The sequence below is a fragment of the Myotis davidii genome, unplaced genomic scaffold, assembly GCF_000327345.1.
Source record: "Myotis davidii unplaced genomic scaffold, ASM32734v1 scaffold88, whole genome shotgun sequence".
Classification (NCBI taxonomy): domain Eukaryota; kingdom Metazoa; phylum Chordata; class Mammalia; order Chiroptera; family Vespertilionidae; genus Myotis; species Myotis davidii.
This window is the reverse complement of record NW_006300377.1, coordinates 149,398-171,499: the sequence shown is the minus strand read 5'-3', so window position 1 is coordinate 171,499 and position 22,102 is coordinate 149,398. Positions and strand designations below refer to the sequence as shown.

The following is a 22,102-nucleotide window of genomic DNA, read 5'->3' as shown; positions in this document are numbered from 1 at the left end:
AACTATTCCTCGTGTAGTGCTGCTCCAAGCTGTAAAAGCTGACCCAGAGGTTTATTATCTAAGCTTCTATTTCTCAGAGTAAGTCGTCTCTACCTGTGTGCAGACATAATGTTTACATAGCTGAAACTGTGTCATAAATATAGTTTACTTATCCTTTCTCTAATGTGTTCCTGTTTCATTCTTTCTTATCAGGGAAAAATGTCTCAGAATTTTCATACTAGTTATGTTGAAACTCTTGGAAAGCTGGAGACGCAGTATTGTAAATTGAAGGTAAACTGTGACTAACTTTGTGTTCTGTTCCTGGAGAATCTGGTTGCCTCCAAACATCTCCTTTCCCTAATTTGGCCGTTTTGGTTTTCTGTTTATTAAATTACATCATGTCCTTTGCCATTGTTCCTATGTATATAATATTATCTTAATGGAGCAGAACCACTGCCCCACAAAGTCTAAAGTAGGGCTGTTTGAGCTACCCTGCTTTCCCAGAGCCATGGTTACCTGTGCTTTGAGCACCAAAACTAAAAGTTTGAGGTTGACAGGGAAGGGACTTCTCCCTGTAGTCTTCCTGTCATTCAAGATTGCTCAGAGTATGACAGGCCCAGGATTACTCTTTATCCAGGGAGCCCCACAAAGGCCAGATGGGTTCCAATTTTTAGCTAAAATTGCCAAGGGCTCTGGAGTCCTGTGCCAAACTTGTACTAAATCTAAGCCAATGGAGAAGCACCCAGAGTCTAACAAACAAGAAAAAATTCATTTCCTGAGTTATCCTTCACTTTGATGTCAAGTGTGCTATCTTCTGCAGATGAAAGGCTGGTGGTTTAACCTTGTAATCCTTGCTTTGTCTAGGAAACTTCTAGCTTCCGGATGAGGCACCTTCAAAGCCTGCATAAATTTGTTTCCAGAGCTACAGCTGAGTTGATTTGGTTGAATGAGAAGGAGGAAGAGGAACTAGCATATGATTGGAGTGACAACAATCCCAATATCTCAGCCAAGAAAAATTACTTCTCAGTGAGTCTAGCATAACATGCCTTTCATATTTATGTAATAGCAGCAGAAGGAGACAGGGGGTCTAGCCTGCTGAGAGCTAGGGTTCCTTCTGCTAGACGGAACTAGGGACCGTGCTTAATGCATCTGTATATGTGAGAAGTATCCATGGAGAGAGGGAAATCCAGAAGGCTTTGAGAAAGGCAGAGTCTTGGGTTCATGGAGCAGCCTGCAAGTAGAGTCTTTTCAGAAACAATATAGCTTTGTGGTTAAGATTATAGGCTTCAGAGTGCACTAGACCTATGTTAACTTATCCCTCCACTTACTAGCTCAGTGTACCCCTTCATAGGGTTGTATAAAAGACTCAGTAAGATTTAGTAACTAATAATCTTAGTATTGTTTAACTAAAGTATACTCTTGGCTTCTCAGAATGCTGAATTCTCTAATTCATTTAATAATTTTTTGGCCTCAATTTCTTTTTAAAAAAATAAGTTGTTATTGGTTTTTAGAGAGAGAGGAAGGGAGAGGAACAGAAAGAGATAGAAACATTGAGAGAGAAACACCAATTAGCTGCTTCCTGCATGCCTCCTACTAGGGATGGAGCCCATAACCTGGGCATGTGCCCTGACCGGAAATCAAACAGATGACCTCTTGGTTCATGGGTCAGTGCTCAACCACCGAGACACACTGGCTGTGATCAATCTCTTTATTTGTAAAGGGACTGGGAAGGAAAATTCAGCATTGGACTATGGGACAATGCTTTATATTCTTTTCAGTGAAAGATGTATATGAGTAAGTAGGGTTATTTTTTAGCTACTTTTAGTATTTCTACATCTCAGAGGATTTTTAAACATTTTATAAACCCTATGCAAATAGGAAACGTTTTTACTAACACTTACTTTAGATACTTTAATTCCGTTAATTTAGAAGTGTGTTGTTGTTTTTTAAATGTAAGCTATTCCTGAATAGAGAGTGGTAGAGGATTTTTCTGAAGTAAAGAAGAAATAATAGATACGATAATACAATAAACAGTCTGTATGCGGACAGAAATAAAGCCATGAAAGAAATGTAAATAAGGTGGTTGGAAAGCATCAAGTAAGAGCGGTCAGATATGATCGCAAGGATCAGTAGCCAGCTTCACAGAAGAGCTGGCACCTAAAGTGGGTCCTGTAATGTGAATAGAATTTCGAGCCAGAGGAGGACACTGTAGTCTTAGCAAAGCCAACCAGTCAGTGGTACAGATCCACTGGTGTGTCAGGTGCGGTGTGAGGTGGGTGCTGACATGAACTGGCCACTCTAGCCATGCCGTTTCCGTTCTCTGCTTCCAGTGCTCATCCCGTGTTCCCCCACTTACTCGGCTCTGGCTGGGGTCCCAAGTCCTTTGTGAATCATTTGCCAGTAATTCCAGCATTTTTATTCTTCTCTGAAATCCTTTGGCATGTACTGTTCATGCATCTCATTTTGGCACTAGCCACAGTGTTGCAGGCTTTTTAAAAGTAGAGTAGGGAACAGAGCCTTTTATTGCTACTCTTCCCTTAATAGCACTTAATGCATAAAACTGAATTCAATTTTCAGGAGTTGACAATGGAACTGGAGGAAAAACAGTCTGTGTTTCGGTCTCTACAAGATACAGCAGAGCTGCTATCACTTGAGAACCACCCAGCGAAGCAGACGGTGGAGGTATGTGACTTGAGAACATGTAAGGGCCAAGTGCTCAGAGGTGATTGTTCATAAAAGTGCTCGAAGCAGAGGCTTTGTTCTGCTGAAGAACCTGGAGGAAATGTCCGGGATCATTTGTCTTGGGGTTTCTCCCTTTTCATCCCAGCCCCCGAAAGTCTGCAAACAGTTTTGATAGTCTGTGGGCAATACTACGAGGAACAAGATTGAATCCTAACTTCATGGGGAAAATGGCTTGGACCACATATTTTCCGAATAACTATCGGATAGATCCTGTCTCTTGATGTGGTGCCTTTGCCCAGAGAAGTGGAGCAATCCCGGAGGGTTTATTTATGTCTGGGTTTTGCTGGCCAGATCATTTACTTGCAACTGAGTGTGGAAGAGGCCTTTTCTATGTAACCCCTTCTGACAAAATCATGTTGGACAAAAGATAAGCTCTTGCTTATGGAAGCACTGAGCAGCTGCCAATCAAGTATCCCCCTGTGTCTTCTGTACCCTCTCTCTCATGAGCAGCGTTGTCCTTGGGAGAGAGCACTGCACGTGTATTTTGGGTCAGTTAAGCTCATGCCCTGCTGTCTGTGCCTGTTGTTGCAGGCTTACAGTGCCGCTGTCCAGTCCCAGTTGCAGTGGATGAAGCAGCTGTGCTTGTGTGTCGAGCAGCATGTGAAAGAGAATACTGCTTACTTTCAGGTATGTGGGCTTTGTTTTTCTGTGTGCATGTTTATGTGTACCTGTGTGTGTGTATATTGTAGAGGATGAGAAGAATATTCGTTTTTATTCTGGCAAGAGATTTTGTGTGTCTGTGCATATACCCAGGGGTGGGCAAAAGTAGGTTTACAGTTCATACGGACATACAATAATTAAGAAATAATAATGTAAGAATAAACTGTTTTGTGTACTCACAATTGTAAACCTACTTTTGTTCACCCCTATATATGGGAAAGGCAAGGTTACAAACTTATCTGTGGCCCTAGTCAGTTTGGTTCAGTGGGTACAGCATTGGCCTGCAGACTAAAGGGTCCTAGGTTTGATTCTGGTCAAGGGCACATGCCTGGGTTGTGGGCTCAATCCCCAGTGGGGGGTGTGCAGGAGGCAGCCGATCAATGATTCTCTCTCATCATTGATGTTTCTATCTATCTCTCCCTTTCCCTCTTTGAAATCAATAAAAAAATACATTAAAAAAGAAACTTATCTGTGTCAGTGATCTTCCGTTGTATAAACCAGCACCCTAAAACTAGTGGTTTTAAAACAACAGTCATTAGTGAGATCATGACTCTGTGGGTTGGCAGTTTGAGCTGTGCTCCGCTGAGTGGTTGTTCTCATCTTGCCTGGCTCATTCATGGCTGCAGGCAGCTGGCAGGCAGGCTGGGGGCTGGTTGGTCCCAGTTGGCATCACCCACATGTCTGACTATCTGGGGTGATGAGGTACAAGTCTGTGTAAAGTCTCCAGCATCCTATGGGCTATCCTGGGCTTCTTCACGGAGTGCCTGTGTTCCACAAGCAGCAAGAGAGAGTAAGCCCCATCACGCGCACGTGCTTCTGCTGTCACATTTGTTAACACGCCAGTGGCCAAAGGAAGTCACGTGGCCATGCCCATCTTCGAGGGGAGGAGAAATCGACTCCATCTCTTAAAGGGAAGACCTGTAAAATATTAGGATCATTTTTTTCTACAATTTGTCACAGCATGCAAAATATGCTACTTGTTTTCAAGTGAGGATGGGCAGAGGAAATAAACTATTATCTCTGGTTTTGTCCTAAGTTAGATCATCTTCCTGGTCATTTTGTAATTACATCAATGAATTAAAACATTTGATGACTCAACATCTAGGCTTTTGTGAATTATACCTCCCAACCAAGTGCTGTCACTAGTCAGAAGTCACGAGGAATGAGCAGTGATTTCTGGGAGGGTGAAGCAGACTGACTTTCCCATGGGGTTCAGTCAGCTTTGTGCTGGCCATCGCTATTTCCAGGCCGAGGCAATATAAAGCCTCCGGTTTATACTTTCGTGGCCTTTGTAATGAACTGTCACTCTCTGGAGAGTCTAATCAGCTTTGCTCAACTCTGCAGAGTAGGATTATTCTTTCTCAGTTAAGATCTTGGTGTTGTGATGTAATGAACACAAGGCACCCCTTCCTTCTGTCCCCGCAGTTCTTCAGTGATGCACGAGACCTGGAGTCATTCTTGAGGAACCTCCAAGACTCCATCAAGCGAAAATATTCCTGTGACCACAACACCAGCTTATCCCGCCTTGAGGACTTGCTCCAGGACTCAATGGTGGGTGTTGCATCAGTGGGATGATTACAGAAACATACTCTGAGAAACAGAGTAAACCCTCAGCTGCTGCTGTTATATCCTTGAAAGCTACAGGGCAGTGGGTCATTGTTATAACGTTTGTCTCACATTCTAATCGAATTTAATCAGTTTTTCTTTCTTTTTCCTTTTCTCTTTTCTTTCCTTAAAGAAGTTGCTAATAAGATTCCTTTTGGGTATGTTATTGAAGTAAAGGCCTAGTCATCTCCCCTTGAGCCACTTTAGTGCTCATCATACTTTCTTTGCATTGTTCCTATCTATTTCAATTTAATAGTTGGAGCCAAAGATGAGGTGTAGGGTCGAAGGAGATTAACTGACATCAAATTCTTTTTAAGTCTCTCATATGAAGAGAATTTTTAAAACTAAACAAAACAAAAACTCCCAATGAACTAGACCTGGACCAAATTTTTCCTCCTTGGCAAGTTTCTTTTGGTAATGATGAGGTACTAGAAAATGGAATTTAATTAAGGACATTAAATCTTATTTAGATATAATGCAATATTCAGTTTATTTATGAAGCAATGTTTACTTTTTAGCTATTACTGCATTCAGTATTTAATCCCAAACGATTTCACATTTATGTCCTCCAATGAACTATTCCTTCAGGAGTGCTGGTAATAAAATCAGCAGCAGGGCTACTTACATTTATTGAATGTATTGTTACACAGAGTTGTCAAGGCAAGGCTCAGGGTACATCTCACAGTAAGACAGAAATATGTATGTAATGGAGACATTACTTTTTCTGTATGAGAAGCCAGGAAATTGTCACATTTCAACAGACAACTATAAGCGAAGCAGAATAACACCAAACAGTGTCATTTTTTTGTGTGGGTGAGACTTGGGCATTTGTGAGCATTAGTTAATTTTTAAAATATATTTGTAGGTAAAATAAAGCTATGAATGGGTTTACATTCAGTGTTTTACTTGGGCATATAATCTGTTAATTAATTTGGAATGAAGGGTAAAAAGCTGACTTTTCCGATGTTGTCTCTAGAATGTCTCTCTTGGAGGTACTTCAAGTATGAAGGAGGAATATAATAATCCTTGGCTGTTATCTCCTCCCTCCCACAGAGTACCTTCCTGTTGTAGGGTAACTCCTCTGCAGTTGTTATATCTTCTCTTCTCGAGGGTCGCTGCTCTCTTCCCTCCTCTCCAGGTCAGGGGCATCGGGTTGGCGGCATCATCTGGGCATGGAGTCACCTGGGTCTGCTCCTCAGCTTTCCGTCAGGTTCGGGAGCATCTGTCCTGGCTTCTGGTTCTTTGCAGAACTTTTACCACGCTGAGCACTTGGTCTCTGGAGTTTGAGATGTTTGGCTGTGGGTTAGACAGAAATTGACTTCTTTATTGCAAGGAAAATGACATGGGTAGACCAGCTCTCAATATGGAACCGTGTGGCTGTCTCCCTGATATATTCCATTCCTCTTTCTTAACTAATAAGTTAAAGTTGTATTTCTTCCAATCATGCTCCCCGGGACAGGCAAAGGTAGTTTATTTAAGCATTTCTTTCTTTTTTTACTTGCATATTCTTAATTCCTTAATGGCATTTCTTAACATTATTAACTCTTTATTCTCATTACATCTACTTCCATCCTAAGAAAGCCCTCTTCTGGGGAGTTTTTAATACCTCAAAATGGGCTTGAGACATCCTGGTTAATCTTTTACTTTAATGGAATTGGCAGTAGATTGCTACCAATTTTGTTGATAAGAGGCTCATTAGTTTTTAAGATAATTGGGTTTGCAGAGACTTGAGAGTTTTAATTTTGCATGGTACTGCTTTCAAACCAATCAAATTTACATGCCTACCGCACAGCAAGATACTAAAAGGTAAACCCTAAATCATTTGTCATGATGCCTTCACCAACCGCATTGATTGTTGGTTGAAGGCCTAAGATCTTTCTGGGGAAAGTTAGATTCAATTTAAGAAAGTAAAACACTTGTGGTAGATATAATTATTTTAAAAAATTCAAAGAGCTTAACTCTGGCTTCTCCTAAGCAGAAGGCAAGAACTGGCTTCTACCAGTGAAAAATTGAATAATAACAACAATAATAACATAATTGTTATTATTGTTTTTAACTTCTATGTTCTCTGAACTTATTTGAGAAAATCCTTTGCTAACTTAAAGCTGTATTTGGCAGCAAGGCGTTCTTTTTTGTTTTATGTTTCGTTATTTTGCATGCTGCTTTATAGTTGGTTAATTGAAAGGGCACTGGGAAAAAGCTGTAAAATTTGAGTACAAAAGCGCCTGGTAGAAGACAAAAACAGTCTCTCCTTTTTTCTGTATCCTTGTGTTTCTAAGATGGCTCCACCAAGGATTATTTAACTGAGAAATGACATTCTCTGAGAGAGTGGAGCCCTCAGTTTTCCTTGTTAGTCACCCTGGGTAGCAACAGTGTCCTTTTGATTTTCTTCTCATTTTGTAGGATGAAAAGGAACAGCTTATACAGTCCAAGAGTTCTGTTGCCAGTCTTGTTGGGAGATCAAAAACCATTGTTCAGCTAAAGCCACGCAGTCCCGACCACGTGCTGAAGAGCACCATTTCTGTGAAGGCCATCTGTGATTACCGGCAGATCGAGGTAAGGAGGGGGAAAGGATATTTCTGGCTCCAGAGGGAACGAAGGGAGAAGGGAAGCCTTTGGTTAGGGTTATGATAATGAGGTAAGATCAAATACGAGAGTTTTTAAAATTTAGAATTTAAACAAGGTTCTTTCACTTAGATCATTGCAACAGCCTCCCCATCCAGTGCATTCTTTATTCTACCATCAGCATGATCATTTATAAACAAGTGTCATTCCCCTGCCTAAGTCCCACAGCAATTCCCTTTTCTTTGTAGAAAGTCTGAATTCCTTAATGTGGCTTCAGGGTCCTACCTCTCTAGCCAAGACTGAGTCATGTCCCTCCTGTGCATTCCCAGTAAATTGCATGTCACATAGTATTGTAGCTATATATCCCACCAGAATATGTGTTATATAGACCATGTTTGTTAGCTTACCATTTCTCCATTTTTATCTCTAGTGGCCTAGCGTACTTCCAGGTAGATAGTAGACTCAATAAATATTTGTTACACAAAAGAATTAGTGACTTTTTCTGTACTTTTCTGTCTCAATTCTATCCATAAAATAAGGGTATTACTGTTAGTTACTTACCCAAGAGAAAGAATTGGTGATTCCAACTAGTTAAACATTTTCAGGGATTTGGGTGGGACAATAGAAAGGAAGGGGGAGGAAGTATCAAAAGCAAAGTTGTGAGTATTCATGTCCCTTTAATTTTCACTCTAATGGTTGTATGTATGCAAGATTGCTCTTGGAGGTCCTACTGTCTCCGTCTACCCTTCACTCCCCGAGTTATTTGACATGTAACAGGCATTTCATAAACACTTGCTTCCTGGATTTATTTGATGTCCACAACCTTTTCTGTGTTGTGGATTTTTACATGATATCTTTTTGTCGGAATCAGGGACTCTCACTAAGTGATAGCAGGTCTCCAAAATGATTTTTTCTTGAGGATCAGGCGCCAGGTAATAATGGTTTGTTGATTTATCCATTAGCAATAACTTGTAAATCTGTCTCCTCAGATTACTATTTGCAAGAATGATGAATGTGTGTTGGAAGATAATTCCCAGAGGACCAAGTGGAAAGTGATCAGCCCCACCGGGAATGAGGCCATGGTGCCATCTGTCTGCTTCCTCATTCCTCCACCCAATAAGGATGCCAGTGAGATGGCCAGCAGGTAACTGGGCTCAGCTGCCACTCTGCACTGCCACCTCTGCTCTTTGACCTGAGAGAACCGATCTCCTTGAACAGAGCAACTAAAATTTAAAGTTTCTTTTGAGAAAGATCTTCTATCAGGATATCAAGTCCTACCTGCCAGCCACATAGTAGATTTTCAGTAAATGCCTATCTTCAATTGAGATATATTTGGTGATAGTTCTTTTTTAAAAAAGTTCTTGGTTATAAACAGTTTAATCTCAGAAGATTGATTTATGTAGTGACAGCTAATTTTCTTCTTTAATTTATATTTTATTAGAGAAATATGTACATATTTTAAGAGTTGAATTATACCAAAACACTTAAAAACTATCAACTACCCTCCAATCCCAAAGTTCTGCTTCCAAGAGTCAATTATTTTTAACTCTTTGAGCAGATTTTTCTGGTTTTAATTCCAAATTTATAAATAATGTGATTATTTTTCCTGCTATTTTCTGATTTTTTTCAACTTTAGAAATTATCTATTGACTTCCTACTCTTGGATATTAACATTTAGCTTGCTACACATATACCTGCATACACTTCTCCTTTCCCATCTTCCAAATGTAGTTATGCCACAGTTTTTGTTTAAACTGGTATTTTTGTGTGGTTATATTAAATGGTTTATAGCTGAGCCACACCTACTATAGGGGATTGTGGTGAGATTTACCCTTGTTGTGTCTTGCCTCTCTAAACTCACCCATCCTCTGCCACTCTCCTTGCTTATGCTCAGCTCCAGTCGGTCACCCTCATCTTTTTCCTGTTTCTCAAACACCACAAGCATATTCTTGCCTCAGGCCTTTCACTTCCTCTGCTTCCTTCAAATATTTATGTGATTTACTCCCTAGCTTCATTCAGTTCATCTTACCACCCCACCCCACTCACTGTCTGTCACTTTCTGTCTCCTTTACTCATCTTAATTTTTTTTCATAACACTTAATACAACCTGACAGATTACATACTAGTTTATTGTCTCTCCCCTCCTGTTAGAAGTTCCAAAAGAGTAGAGGTTTTTGTCTGTTTTGTTTATTTCTGTAGCCTTAGTACTAGAACCATTGCCGGCACATAGTAGGTGCTCGGTAGGTGGTTGTTGAAGGAGAGAGTGAATGAGTTGGTGATTGAATAGATGTACGTATAAGTAAATTATTTCATTTGCTTTCTTGTATAACTTTTTGTTGGAGTTGATAATTTTTATTTTTTTATTTTTAAATATGTTGTTATTAATTTCAGAGAGGAAGTTGTGGAGAGAGAGAGAGAGAGAGAGAGAGAGAGATAGAAATAGAAACGTCAATGATGAGAGAGTATCATTCATCGGCTGGCTCCTGCACGCCCCACACGGGATCAAGCCCGCAGCCCGGGCATGTGCCCTGACCAGGAATTGAACTGTGACCTCCTTGTTCATAGGTCGATGCTCAACCACTGAGCCATGCTGGCTGGAGTTGATAATTTTTTAAAAATTTTTATTAAATTCATTGGGGTGACGTTGGTTAATAGGAGGATATAGTTTTCAAGTGTACCTTTCTATGCTACAGGATCTGTATATTGCGTCATGTGCCCACCTCCTCAAATCAGATCATCTTCCGCCACCATATATTAGGCCCCCTTCTGCCTTACCCCCTTCCCTCTGGTAACTATTACATTCTCTGTGTCCACGAGTTTGTTATATATCCCATGTATGAGTGAAATCATATGGTTCTTAGCTTTTCCTAACTGACTTATTTCACTTAGCATAATATTCTCAAGGTCCATCCATGTTGTCACAAATAATAGTATTTCATCTTTTTTTATGGTTGAGTAGTATTCCATTGTGTATACATACCGCATCTTCTTTATCCAGTCCTCTGTCTAAGGACACTTCGGTTGTCTCCATGTCTTGGCCATTGTGAGTAATGCTGCAATGAACATAGGGATGCATATGTCTTTGCAAAATACACATTTTTTAGTTTTTTTGAGTGGATACCCAGAAGAGAGATTGCTGGGTCATATGATAACTCTATTCTTAGTTTTCTGATAAGTCATCAGATTGTTTACCGTAGTGGCTGTACCCATAATTGTTTTGTTTTTAAGTTTGCTTAGTCGTCTGTTTTCATATTATGAATTTATTCCCAAACTCTCCTACAATACTGTAAAAGCCTAGCCCAACCCTATAGGTTCTTCTTTTATTATTATTTTCTCTTGGAAACATCTCTCCATTCTGAAGCTGCTGTGTGGGCCTCAGTACTGCCTTCCTGGCGTTTCCCTTCCTCTTCACCCTGAAGACTTGCTTTGCCTGTCTTCTGTGTGGACCCTCTGATTCCTAGAAACCAAATCTTATTTGTTGGTTTATTCCCTGGTTTAGGAGAGTACGCTCTCCAGGAGCCTCCTGAGAAAAAGTCCATGAGAAGTAAAATTTTTGAGATCTCTCATATCTGAAAATGTCTTTCTTCTCTCTTCGTAATGAATTGGTCAGTTACAAATTTTCATAATAAAATTCTTTTAAAAATTATTTCACTTGCAGACACTGTTTTCTAGCTTCCAGGGTTTATTGTTGAGAAGTACAGTAGTATTCTCATTCTTTATCTTTCTTTTTTTTAAATATATTTTTTATTGATAATAGTGTTATAGATAAATCCCATCCCCTCCACCCCACCTCCCAGCCTTTACGCCCCCTGCCCAAGTCTTCACTACCCTATTGCACGTGTCATGGGCTATGTATATAAGTATGTAAGTTCTTTGGTTTATTTCTTCTCAGCCCCCAATTCTATCTTTCTTTCTTTTTTTCTTAAGTTTACAAAAATGTCAAATTCTCCCTTTGTGGTGAGCAGTACTATGCTTTTGACAGATGCACAGAATTGCATATCCTCCACTATAGTCACAATACATATCAGTTTGATACTTTAACCTTTTGAGTGAAATATTTTTCTTTCTGAAGCTTTTGAAATCCTTTTTGTCTTTAATCTTTGGAGGGGATGCTCTGTTCTCAGGTGAGTCTTTGTGCTTACCCTGAATACAAACTTCAAACTCACATCTTTGAGCGCTGGGGAAATTTTTGTTAGATTGCTTAATTATTTCCTTCTCTATGTTCTGCTCTTGCTTTTAAGAACTCTCATTTGATCTCCTGAACTGATTCTCTAATTTTCTTTCTGCTTTATATTTCTTTGTGTTTTTGTTCTTTGAAATTTCCTGAACTTTTATTTCAACTTTGCTGATAATTTAGTGGGATTTGGAAAAAGGGAAGATCTATAATAATAAAAGCGTAATATGCTAATAGACTGGACAGCCGAACGACCTTCCTGATGAAGCCGGGCTGCGAGGGCTGAGGCAAGCCGCTGCAGCTGCGAGGGCCGAACCCCTTGCACGAATTTCATGCATCGGGCCTCTAGTAAACTAATGAGTTTAATGTCTTTTATTTTTAACTGACAATCCTGGCTTCTAGTTTTTCATCCTACATTAATATCTCACATTTCTCAATTCAAGCTTATTTGGTATTTGTTGCATGTGTCTGTGTATCTGTGAGTTTGTCTTCCAGAAGTAGAGACTGAATTAGGCATGGAATGCTTGAGAAAAAAATTTTCTCAAGCAGTTTCCTCCTATATATATACCAGATGATTAATTGCTCTTAACTTTTAAACATTTTAGCAGTTTTGTAAATATATAGAACATAGCAAGTTACTTTTTAAGTATTGATGTTGTCATTTTTCAACAATCCCAAATGAGATTATTTTATCTCTAATTTTCTCTGCCATTGCTTTCCATGAATATTTTCTCTCTCTAACCTCATAATTATGTTACATTCAGGTAACATCTATGAGATTGCTAAGAGTGTGCTGACGTAATATACATAATAGTGCAGCAAATTAGATTCTTTTGAGATCTCAAAATAATTTAGTTCTAAAGATGCTGTGCATTTTTTTTTCCAGTATTTGGCTTGTTGCCTTTCTCTGCTCAGCATATAAGCTCAGTTCTGCTAAAGTAATCACATTTCTTTTCCGAGAGGGCCTCAAATCTTAGAAAAGCTATAACCAGGTTCTGTGTTGTTCCTAGAGTGGAGCAGTCTTACCAGAAGGTCATGGCCCTTTGGCATCAGCTACACGTCAACACCAAAAGCCTTATCTCCTGGAACTATCTGAGGAAGGACCTCGACCTTGTGAAGAGCTGGAACCTGGAAAAGGTACTTGTGAAAACGTCACTCCAGGCTCACCTCCTATGGCAGCTTTTCTCAGAAGGAACTTCTTTTCATCACTGAGACCCTACTCACCCAATCAGAATGAAATGGAAGCAGGGAGACTGGTTCAGGTTAGGGCCTGAGGCTCTAGGAACTAGAAACGGCAGCCTGAATGGTTAAGGAAATTCCTGATGAAAATAACGTATTTGGTCTTCTTGGCGGAGGGAGAGATTGCAGGCTTCTGACTGCGGGATCAGCGTCTCTTTTGCACAAGTGTCTGTGGCAGGGGAATATGGTGAATTAGCCGATATTCAGGGTTATGTCCGAGGGGGCACAAAGGGTGCTTCGGGGGTGCTAGTGCTGTTCTGCTTCTTAACCTTAATGCTGGTTACGTGGACAGGTTCACTTTGTGAAAAGTCAGCATAATTACAATTAAGGTTTGTACATTATTTTGTATCTGTTAAATGTAGAAGGAAAAAAAAAGGAGAGAAAGTATGATGTTTCCATTCTATTGACATTTTTTCTGGCTTTTCCTGTCTAGCTTCGGTTGTCAGCACCAGAGGAGTGCCACCAAGTTATGAAGACCCTCCAGGCCCACTACGAAGACTTTCTGCAGGACAGCCGGGACTCCGTGCTCTTCTCGGTGGCGGACCGGCTGCGTTTGGAAGAGGAAGTGGAAGCTTGTAAAACCCACTTCCAGCACCTGATGAAATCCATGGAGAATGGTGTGTGTGCCTTGGGAAGAGGAAGAGTACAGGTGGAATGAGAGTTGGAGGGTGCTGCAAGACCCTGCCTATAAACGCGAAAGTACTGTCAACACTGACACTACAACACTGAGAGAGAAACTTGTAGAGATGAATTCAGATCATGGAAGAAGAGGCCATATTTTAGTCTTTATTGCTAATCAACCCATCACATTTTCTTGTGGAAATAACATGTTTGGGTCCTTCAAGATAATATTTGTAATTATCTTTATATAATTATATAATTTAGGGACTTTAGGCTCAGGCATTAGATTCCCCATTTAAGGCCTTGCTTTCATGGATGGAATATCAGGTCTGCTGGAACCATGGGTACCCTCTTGTCTGAGGGTGAGTTTGTTTTTCCCGGATTTGCTGATCTCTACTGTGATGTGTAATGTCTTCTGTGCTTGTGCATTCACAGAGGACAAAGAGGAAACTGTCGCCCAGATGTACATTTCAGAGCTGAGGAACATCCGGCTGCGCCTGGAAGAGTGTGAACAGAGGCTGGTCAAGCGGATTCAGACCCCAGCCAGCTCTGGGACTGACAGAGATGCCTGGCAGGCCAGTGCCTTAAGGATTGCAGAGCAAGAGGGAAGCCCTGAGAGAACGGGGGGGGGGGGGGGGTGGTTAGCTGCACAGTAATTGCTTTCAGAATGAACTGGATAGCAAGAGAGTGTGGGTCCTAAGCAATAAGGCAATAGACCAGGGGTGGGCAAACTTTTTGACTCGAGGGCCACAGTGGGTTCTTAAACTGGACTGGAGGGCCGGAACAAAAGCATGGATGGAGCGTTTGTGTGAACTAATATAAATTCAAAGTAAACATCATTACATAAAAGGGTACGGTCTTTTTTTTCAATAGTTTTATTCATTTCAAACGGGCCGAATCCGGCCCGCGGGCCGTAGTTTGCCCACAGCTGCAATAGACTCATGGCGTAAGTGCCTTTGCCTGTGGAAAAGCTTGGCTTCAGCCCCCACTGTATTGCTGAATGTTAATGAGTTTCCTACATGGTTAGGAAGGCAAGCAGGCTGGTGAGCTGCTCTAAGCGCTGCATTTGGCTTTGTATTTAAAGGCTGCTTTGTAGAGATGCTCTCTGCTCTGTCTCTTATGTATATGTTACTTTCTATTACATGGTTACTGCCAGCTATGGGACTCAAAAATGTGAAGGAAAGAATCAGATTCTACTCTGGGTTTTAGTGCACTTTCTCTGTGACTTTGAGCAAATTAACTCTCATCTTTAGTTTCCTTTCTTATAAAATGGAGATAATATGTGAGTCACAGACTTGTTTTGAAAATTAAGTAACATAGTACATATAATAAACTTTCTGGAAAAATAAAATGCTGTAAAAATGTAGGGTAGTATTCTTGAAGTAAAAGCAGCAAATACTAGTTGCTTTATTAAGTGCTCAAAGGCATGCAAAGAAAAGTTGCCTTTGGCGTATAGTGTACTTAAAAAAGAATAAAATGTTTAAGTCACAAGAAACTTCAGTACAAGAGAGGCTGTAAAGCCCTAGCCAGTTTTGTTCAATGGATAGAGCATCAGCCCGTAGACTGAAGGGTCCCGGGTTTGATTCTGGTCAAGGGCACATATCTGGGTTGTAGGCTCAGTCCCAGGCCCTGGAAGGGGCATGTGCGGGAGGCAACCAATTGCTGTGTCTCTCACATTGGTGTTTCTGTCTCTTCCCCTCCCTTCCACTCTTTTCTAAAAATCATTGGGGAAAAAAATATCCTCTGGTGAGTATTAACAGGAAAAAAGAGAGAGAAATTGTAAGATAGCACCTGGTGTATTTCCAACTAACATTGTCTAGGAATTTAGAGTGTTATAGAACATTTCTACTTGGGATAGTATGAGAGACCTCTGTGAAGAATATTAGATTTGGTGCTCACTTTGGCAGTTCATATACTAAAATTGGAAAAATACAGAAATTAGCATGGCCCTTGCACAAGTATGACACAGAAATTTGTGAAGCATTCCATGTTTTTATTGCCTGTATGCTCCAGGATCTTCCTGTCACAGAATACTTAACATTTAATAAAAATCTACCATTAAAAAAAAATACATTAGATTTGATCTGAGAGCTTTAAGGGAATGAAAAGAATGGCTAATGAGGAGTCTTTTTTTTTTTCTTACCTTTCTTAATTTTTCTTAAGCTTGAAGAGGAGGTTGAGAGGGCAGTGTAATTTTCATTGGCCTAGAGCAGTGGTTCTCAACCTTCTGGCCCTTTAAATACAGTTCCTCATGTTGTGACCCAACTATAAAATTATTTTTGTTGCTACTTCATAACTGTAATGTTGCTACTGTTATGAATCGTAATGTAAATATCTGATATGCAGGGTGGGCTTAGGCAACCCCTGTGAAAGGGTCGTTCGACCGCCAAAGGGGTCGCGACCCACAGGTTGAGAACCACTGACCTAGAGGGATCTAATTTACCTATATGAATCATATATGAACCTGTAATTCTTATATTGAAATGTTTTACTTTTCTGTAATGATCCAAAATCTGTTTGTGCCTACAAAATAAAACATTCTAGGAGATGAAGGTTAATATTCAGCTTTCCTAAAAGACCTTCCTTTTTTTTTTTACTTTTTATGAAATGGTTTCAGATATACAAAAATATTATTTTTTTTCCATTAAGTTTTAGAGAGAGGAAGAGAGACACCAAGAGAAACATCAATGTGAGAGAGAAAGAGTGAGAGAGAGAGAGATCTGAGAGGTACATCAATCCACTGCCTCTGCACACGCCCCAACCGGGATCAAACCTGTAACCCACACATGGGCCCTGACCAGTAATCAAACCTGCCACCCTTGGTGTATGGGATGATGCCCAACCAGCTGAGCCACATGGGCCAGGGCTCAGATATACAGAAGTTTTTATTCTTCACCTGGGTTTATCCTTCACCTAGATTCCCCAAATGTTAACTTTTTTTTTTACATTTGCTTTACATTTTTTCAACATTTATGTATACATAATATTTTCTTTCTTGAGAGAAACTTCCAGAAATTATGTCCTTTTACCCCTAAATACTTAAGTGTGCATTTCCAAAAACAAGATAGTCTCTTACATCACTATAGGACAATAATTAGAATTAGGAAATGAATATTGATATAAGAATTTATTAAAATTTTATCAGTTGACCTAATAACCCTTTTTGGGGTAGCATCCCAACCTACCCTATCCCCCTTGTTAAAAAAAAAAGTAATTTTGGTACAGGATTCAATCCAGTATCACACATTGCATTTAGTTGTGATATCTCTTTACATTTCTTTAACCTGAAGCCATTATTTTTTATAGTCTTTCATGAGCTTAACATTTTTGAACAGCGCAGGCCTTTTATTTTGCAAAATGTCCCTCTGTTTGTGTTTATCTGAGACTTCTTCACGATTAGAAATAGGTTACACATTTTTGGCAGGAATACTACAGAAGTGTTAGTGTGTCCTTGGTGAATAATACCAGGAGACATGTGATGTTGATTTGTCTCATTACTGGTGATAATTTTTATCACTTGTTGCTATTTTCTTCTTTGTAATTACTATCAATTTGTGGGGAGATACTTTGAGCCTAGTATGTAGATATCCTACTTTACAGCAAACTTTCACCAACTAGTTTTAGCATCTGTTGTTGACTCTTGACTGAATAATTATTAGTATGACTCTTGCCAAAAAGGCATTTTCTAATTCTGTCATTCCTTTTGCAGTATTTAATTTCTATTCTATCAAATGGAAAGAGCTTGCCTCTCCACCTCTCTCCTTTATGTCAGTATAGACTGATAAATTCATATTTTTTTCAGTGGTTTGTAGTTTGCTACTACCTTTATTTTGATGTTCAAAATATTCCACATTTAGCAATTGGTAGCCTCTTCAAGCTGGTTCCTATGTCATTTTTGTGTTTTTGACAGCTTAATTGTTGCTTTAGTGGAAGGATGGAATTTTGGAGTTCTTACTCCACAATTTTTGGTGATGACACTCCTAGTTCCTATGTCATTTTAACATGTCATCATTATTCTTTAAGTGCTTTATTAATTCTCAATGAAACAAAATATTCCAGGTTCACCTTGCCCTAACCAGCCCCAGCCCTGGGATCAGCCATTTCTCCAAGGAGTTCTGCTGCTTTTAGGAGGAGAACGTTATTTAGAAACCAAGATTTGGGTGCTGAGTGTGCTCACTGTTGTTGGGATGTCATTGCTTTAGGACTGCTCAGCAGATAGAGCTAGAAAAGTGCATACTTACAAACACATGTGCAAACACACATACAAACACACTCCTATGTTTTATACACATATATATACATGTACATATCACAAAAGTATATCAATGTCAGTCTGTCACACATATACACACAAAAAACAACATCTATGATTTTTTATGTATCTTACCTCTATTCAGTTCCACGGGGCTTACTCTAATCTTCCCTTCCCCAAGACTGAAAAACCTACTTTATATTATCCTTAGCAAATTCACTTATTATTCAGTTCTTACATGTACAACAGGTACTTTTAGAATTTCTAACTAATGTCTTGTTCCTGACAGCATACCCAGGACGATTTGCAACAACTGAGGTCAGACTTGGATGCTGTTTCCATGAAATGCAATGGTTTTCTTCATCAGTCCCCATCTGGTTCAAGTGTTTCAACTCTGCACTCAGAACTCAATCTGCTGGTAGAGAAAATGGACCGTGTATATGGTCTCTCCACTGTCTATCTGAATAAGTGAGTGAGCTGAGGACTTGGGTCCAAATGGCCATGTTTCCATTGGGATGAGAAGCGGGGGTGCCCAGAGTGTTTCAGTCGAGAGAGATTGCAGATCTTGAAGATCATGTACCCATGATAAGAGACCATGGCTTTAGTTCAAGTATGGAGTGGGTACATTTGGACCCCACTGAACAAATGCCAGTGGGGGAGTTGACTTACATTGTTAAGATTCTTTTGTACCCCATTTCTGTTTGATTAGATACCACTAAAAAAAAAAAAAAAAAGAAAGAGAAAGAAAAAGGGACACTAAAGAATAAAAAGAAAACATTTAAGTAAACTAAGTACAAGTCTTTGAAGCTCTTCCCTCTTACTGCCCGTCTCCACCTGTGACCTTGAGGAGAAGCAGATTGTCAATGCTTCATAGTGTTGAGTGGGTTTCTGGCCTCACCTCTTCTTCCAGAGTCTACCGCGTGTGTGTGTCCCACTGCCACCTAGAATTTTATTTTGAGTTGGCTTAAATTGGCACCACGTATACAATGCTCTCTCATTTTTATGAAATTGCTTTTTTACAGTTATGTTTTGGGAACCTCTTCTTAGTGTTCAGGTCTGTAGCCCATTTCATGTGTTCATGACGGTGATTTTATCCTCACAGGCTCAAGACAATTGATGTCATAATGCGTAGCATTCAGGATGCTGAACTCTTGGTCAAAGGTTATGAGATCAAGCTGAGTCAGGAAGAAGCAGTACCAGCAGATCTCTCAGCTCTGGAGTCCCATCGGTCTACATTACGGGTTGGTTGCTCTGAGTTTCTTAGGAGGTTGACTTCATACAGGGGTAAAGCAAAAGTAGGCTTACAGTTGTATGTGAAAGACAGAGTTTGTACTTGTATTATTACTTATTAATTGTATTATTTATTTGTATTACAACTGTAAATCTAATTTTACCCACCCCTGTATATCCAGGGCTTTGAGGTAGCAGAGAAATACAGTTTTGGATAGTATGACACTGACTTGAAGTTTGTATTTGAACTAGGAAGAATATCATATTTAATATATTTTAATATGTATTCAAAGAATAGATTGATAAGAAAACCAAGAGTCAGATTGGCTAAATGGCTTACCTTGGTTTCATAGCTTATAAGTGATAGAGCCAGGTTCCAAACACAAGTTCTTTGCACATTTCTCTCTACTGTACTGCCTGCCCTTGGCTGCCCAGTGTGCTTGAGGACATGGAGGCATTTCTGGCACAGACATTATGGGGTCTAGCTTCTGAATTACAGATAGAATGTGACAACATGTCCTGTTGTCTGCCTTAGTCTGAGCCTTTCTTCCCTCGTAGCATGGAATATTTTTAATCTTGTGTTGCTGTGCCTGTTTTGAATAGCACTGGCTCAGTGATGTCAAGGACAAGAATTCAGTGTTTTCAGTCCTGGATGAGGAAATTGCCAAGGCCAAGGTGGTGGCAGAGCAGCTGAATCGCCTGACCCCAGAGCGAAGCCTGGATTTGGAGCGCTACCAGGAAAAAGGCTCCCAGCTGCAGGAACGTTGGCACCGGGTCATTGCCCAGCTTGAGACCCGGTGAGTGGTCGCCCTGCCCTCTTCTCCTGTTAGTGGTCAGGGACTGGATTTTAAACAAAACTAGAGTTGTATCTGTGTATGCTTGTGTAAAGGCAGGATTTGATAGGTAGACATGAAATGGTGTTATGAATTCTGAACAAGATACATGACAGGAAGTTGGGACCACCAATCCCAAAGTAGACTTGAGTCTTGCTTTTGAGTCGGCAGTGATGGCCCTAGTGCCTCTCCTGTGTCCAGGTCGTACCTGCTTAAGTCATGATGACAATAGAATGGGAAGGGGACTTGGTGGTCTTCTCTCAAGGACAGCACCTGGGTTTCAGGCGTCACTCTACTAGCTTTGAATCTAATATGAACCATTTTCATAGTGGGCCTTTGCAGAATTTCTTTCATTTGCTAATTCACTGGTTTTATCCCTATAACTTGAGATCCTACTTCCGATGACTTATTTGAATAAGGAAGATCGAAAACTACTTATTTGGAGCTAGGCTGGGTAGGCAGATATAAAGGGAGAGGAGTTAAAGTAACTCATATAAGTTTGGATTGATTCTCTATACTTGAGTTACTATTCCAAGGCTAGCTAGGCTAACAAAAATGTTATAAGAAATAACAGTAAATAATTACTGTTTTTCACCCACCCTATCCCCACTGCCCTCCCCAAGAAATTAGAGTGATCATAAATCATAGCTGGGGTAACCTGACAGGTACTCTGTCATCAGGGACAGAAGTGTACAGTCCGTACTACCTTACTGGGAACGTGGTAATCCTTGGCAGTCTAGGTAAAAAATTTGACAAGGATTATCATGGGATGCCAGGCCCTGGGCAGTTTCCAGGGCCATCAGGACACAATTATTAATTAATATATTTTATTGATTTTTTACAGAGAGGAAGGGAGAGGGATAGAGAGTTAGAAACATCGATGAGAGAGAAACATCGATCAGCTGCCTCCTGCACACCCCCTACTGGGGATGTGGCCGCAACCAAGGTACATGCCCTTGGCTGGAATCGAACCTGCGACCCTTCAGTCCGCAGGCCGACGCTCTATCCACTGAGCCAAACCGGTCAGGGCCACAACTGTTTTTACTCACTTTTTACCCCATAGGGCACTGGGTACATGCATAACTCTCAGCATTGTATTAGTATTCCCCTCAAATAAAAATGTATCCTCTGTGATTGAGCTCAACTGAACACATAGGCTACCGAGGGAATTGTCTCATTTACTTGATTATATTGACACCAAATACCTAACGGCAGTTTTTCTCTGCTTCTCCAGCCAATCTGAACTAGAAAGTATCCAGGAAGTTCTGGGAGATTACCGAGCCTGCCATGGAACTCTCATCAAATGGATTGAGGAAACCACTGCCCAGCAGGAAAGGATGAAGCCGGGCCAGGCAGAGGACAGCAGAGTGCTGTCGGAGCAGCTCAGCCAGCAGACGGTGGGTGCAGCAGTAGCACAGTGGAAGTTGGCAGGGGCTGGGGGTTAGTTCATCATAAAAGAAGATGATGTGCTAGCAATTAAGCTTCCCCTAAATGGTAAGACATTCTTAGCCCAGTCTTCTGAAAAGGGTCCAGCAGGATGGTCTAAGATACTGGTGTTGCATTTAGGCCAGATGACCTATAAGGTCCCTTTTAATGCTGAGTTTCTTTGAGTATAATATTGAAATCACTTGATGGACAGATGAAAATTATTTTGGTTTTGCCCTGGCCAATTTGGTCAGTGGTTAGAGTATCAGCCTCAGACCAAAGGGTTGAGGGTTTGATTCCTGGTCAAGGGCACATAACCTCAGTTGCAGGCTCTTTCCCAGTCTAGTCTGGTCAGGCACATGCATGAGGCAACCAACTGATGTGTCTCTATCATCTCTCTCTCTCTCCCCTCTCCCTTACCTTCCACTCACTCTAAAAATCAATCGAGAAAATATCCTCACTCTCTTCTCTCTCTTCCTCTCTCTCTCTCTCTCTCGCTCTCTCTCTCTCTCTCCCTCTCTCCTTCTCTCCCTCTCTCCCTCTGTCCCCCACCCCTCCCTCCTTCTCCTCTGCTCTCTAAAAAAAATTTAAAAATCAATGGAATGAATATCCTCAGGTGAAGATTAAAAGAAAGTATTATTTTGGTTTATTTTGTTTCTTATTTTGGTTTATTTTTTTAAGACCATAAATTCTGTAATGCACTTAAGTAAATTTCTACCTATTTACATGCTTTTAACAATTTGTTCATGTGTGTAAACTATTACTTATTCAACCAGA

At 40.3% G+C, this 22,102-nt stretch overlaps 1 protein-coding gene across 21 annotated transcripts in view; it reads left to right on the top strand.

The window, feature by feature from the left end:
* The window catches only part of MACF1 (microtubule-actin crosslinking factor 1), a 273,897-nt gene that overhangs the window by 111,930 nt on the left and 139,865 nt on the right, over window positions 1–22,102 (top strand). For 17 of the 21 annotated variants that reach the window (XM_015572798.1, XM_015572801.1, XM_015572802.1 and 14 more), the window contains exons 12-26: window positions 193–270; window positions 844–1,005; window positions 2,557–2,661; window positions 3,253–3,348; window positions 4,807–4,932; window positions 6,446–6,451; window positions 7,390–7,542; window positions 8,541–8,695; window positions 12,736–12,862; window positions 13,398–13,581; window positions 14,021–14,190; window positions 18,127–18,305; window positions 18,940–19,078; window positions 19,671–19,864; window positions 21,135–21,297. In XM_015572798.1, coding sequence (XP_015428284.1) covers window positions 193–270; window positions 844–1,005; window positions 2,557–2,661; window positions 3,253–3,348; window positions 4,807–4,932; window positions 6,446–6,451; window positions 7,390–7,542; window positions 8,541–8,695; window positions 12,736–12,862; window positions 13,398–13,581; window positions 14,021–14,190; window positions 18,127–18,305; window positions 18,940–19,078; window positions 19,671–19,864; window positions 21,135–21,297 — 2,037 coding nt within the window. The remainder of the gene's footprint in view (window positions 1–192; window positions 271–843; window positions 1,006–2,556; window positions 2,662–3,252; window positions 3,349–4,806; window positions 4,933–6,445; window positions 6,452–7,389; window positions 7,543–8,540; window positions 8,696–12,735; window positions 12,863–13,397; window positions 13,582–14,020; window positions 14,191–18,126; window positions 18,306–18,939; window positions 19,079–19,670; window positions 19,865–21,134; window positions 21,298–22,102) is intronic. The other 4 variants (XM_015572803.1, XM_006777256.2, XM_006777255.2 and 1 more) reach the window with 1 other exon arrangement.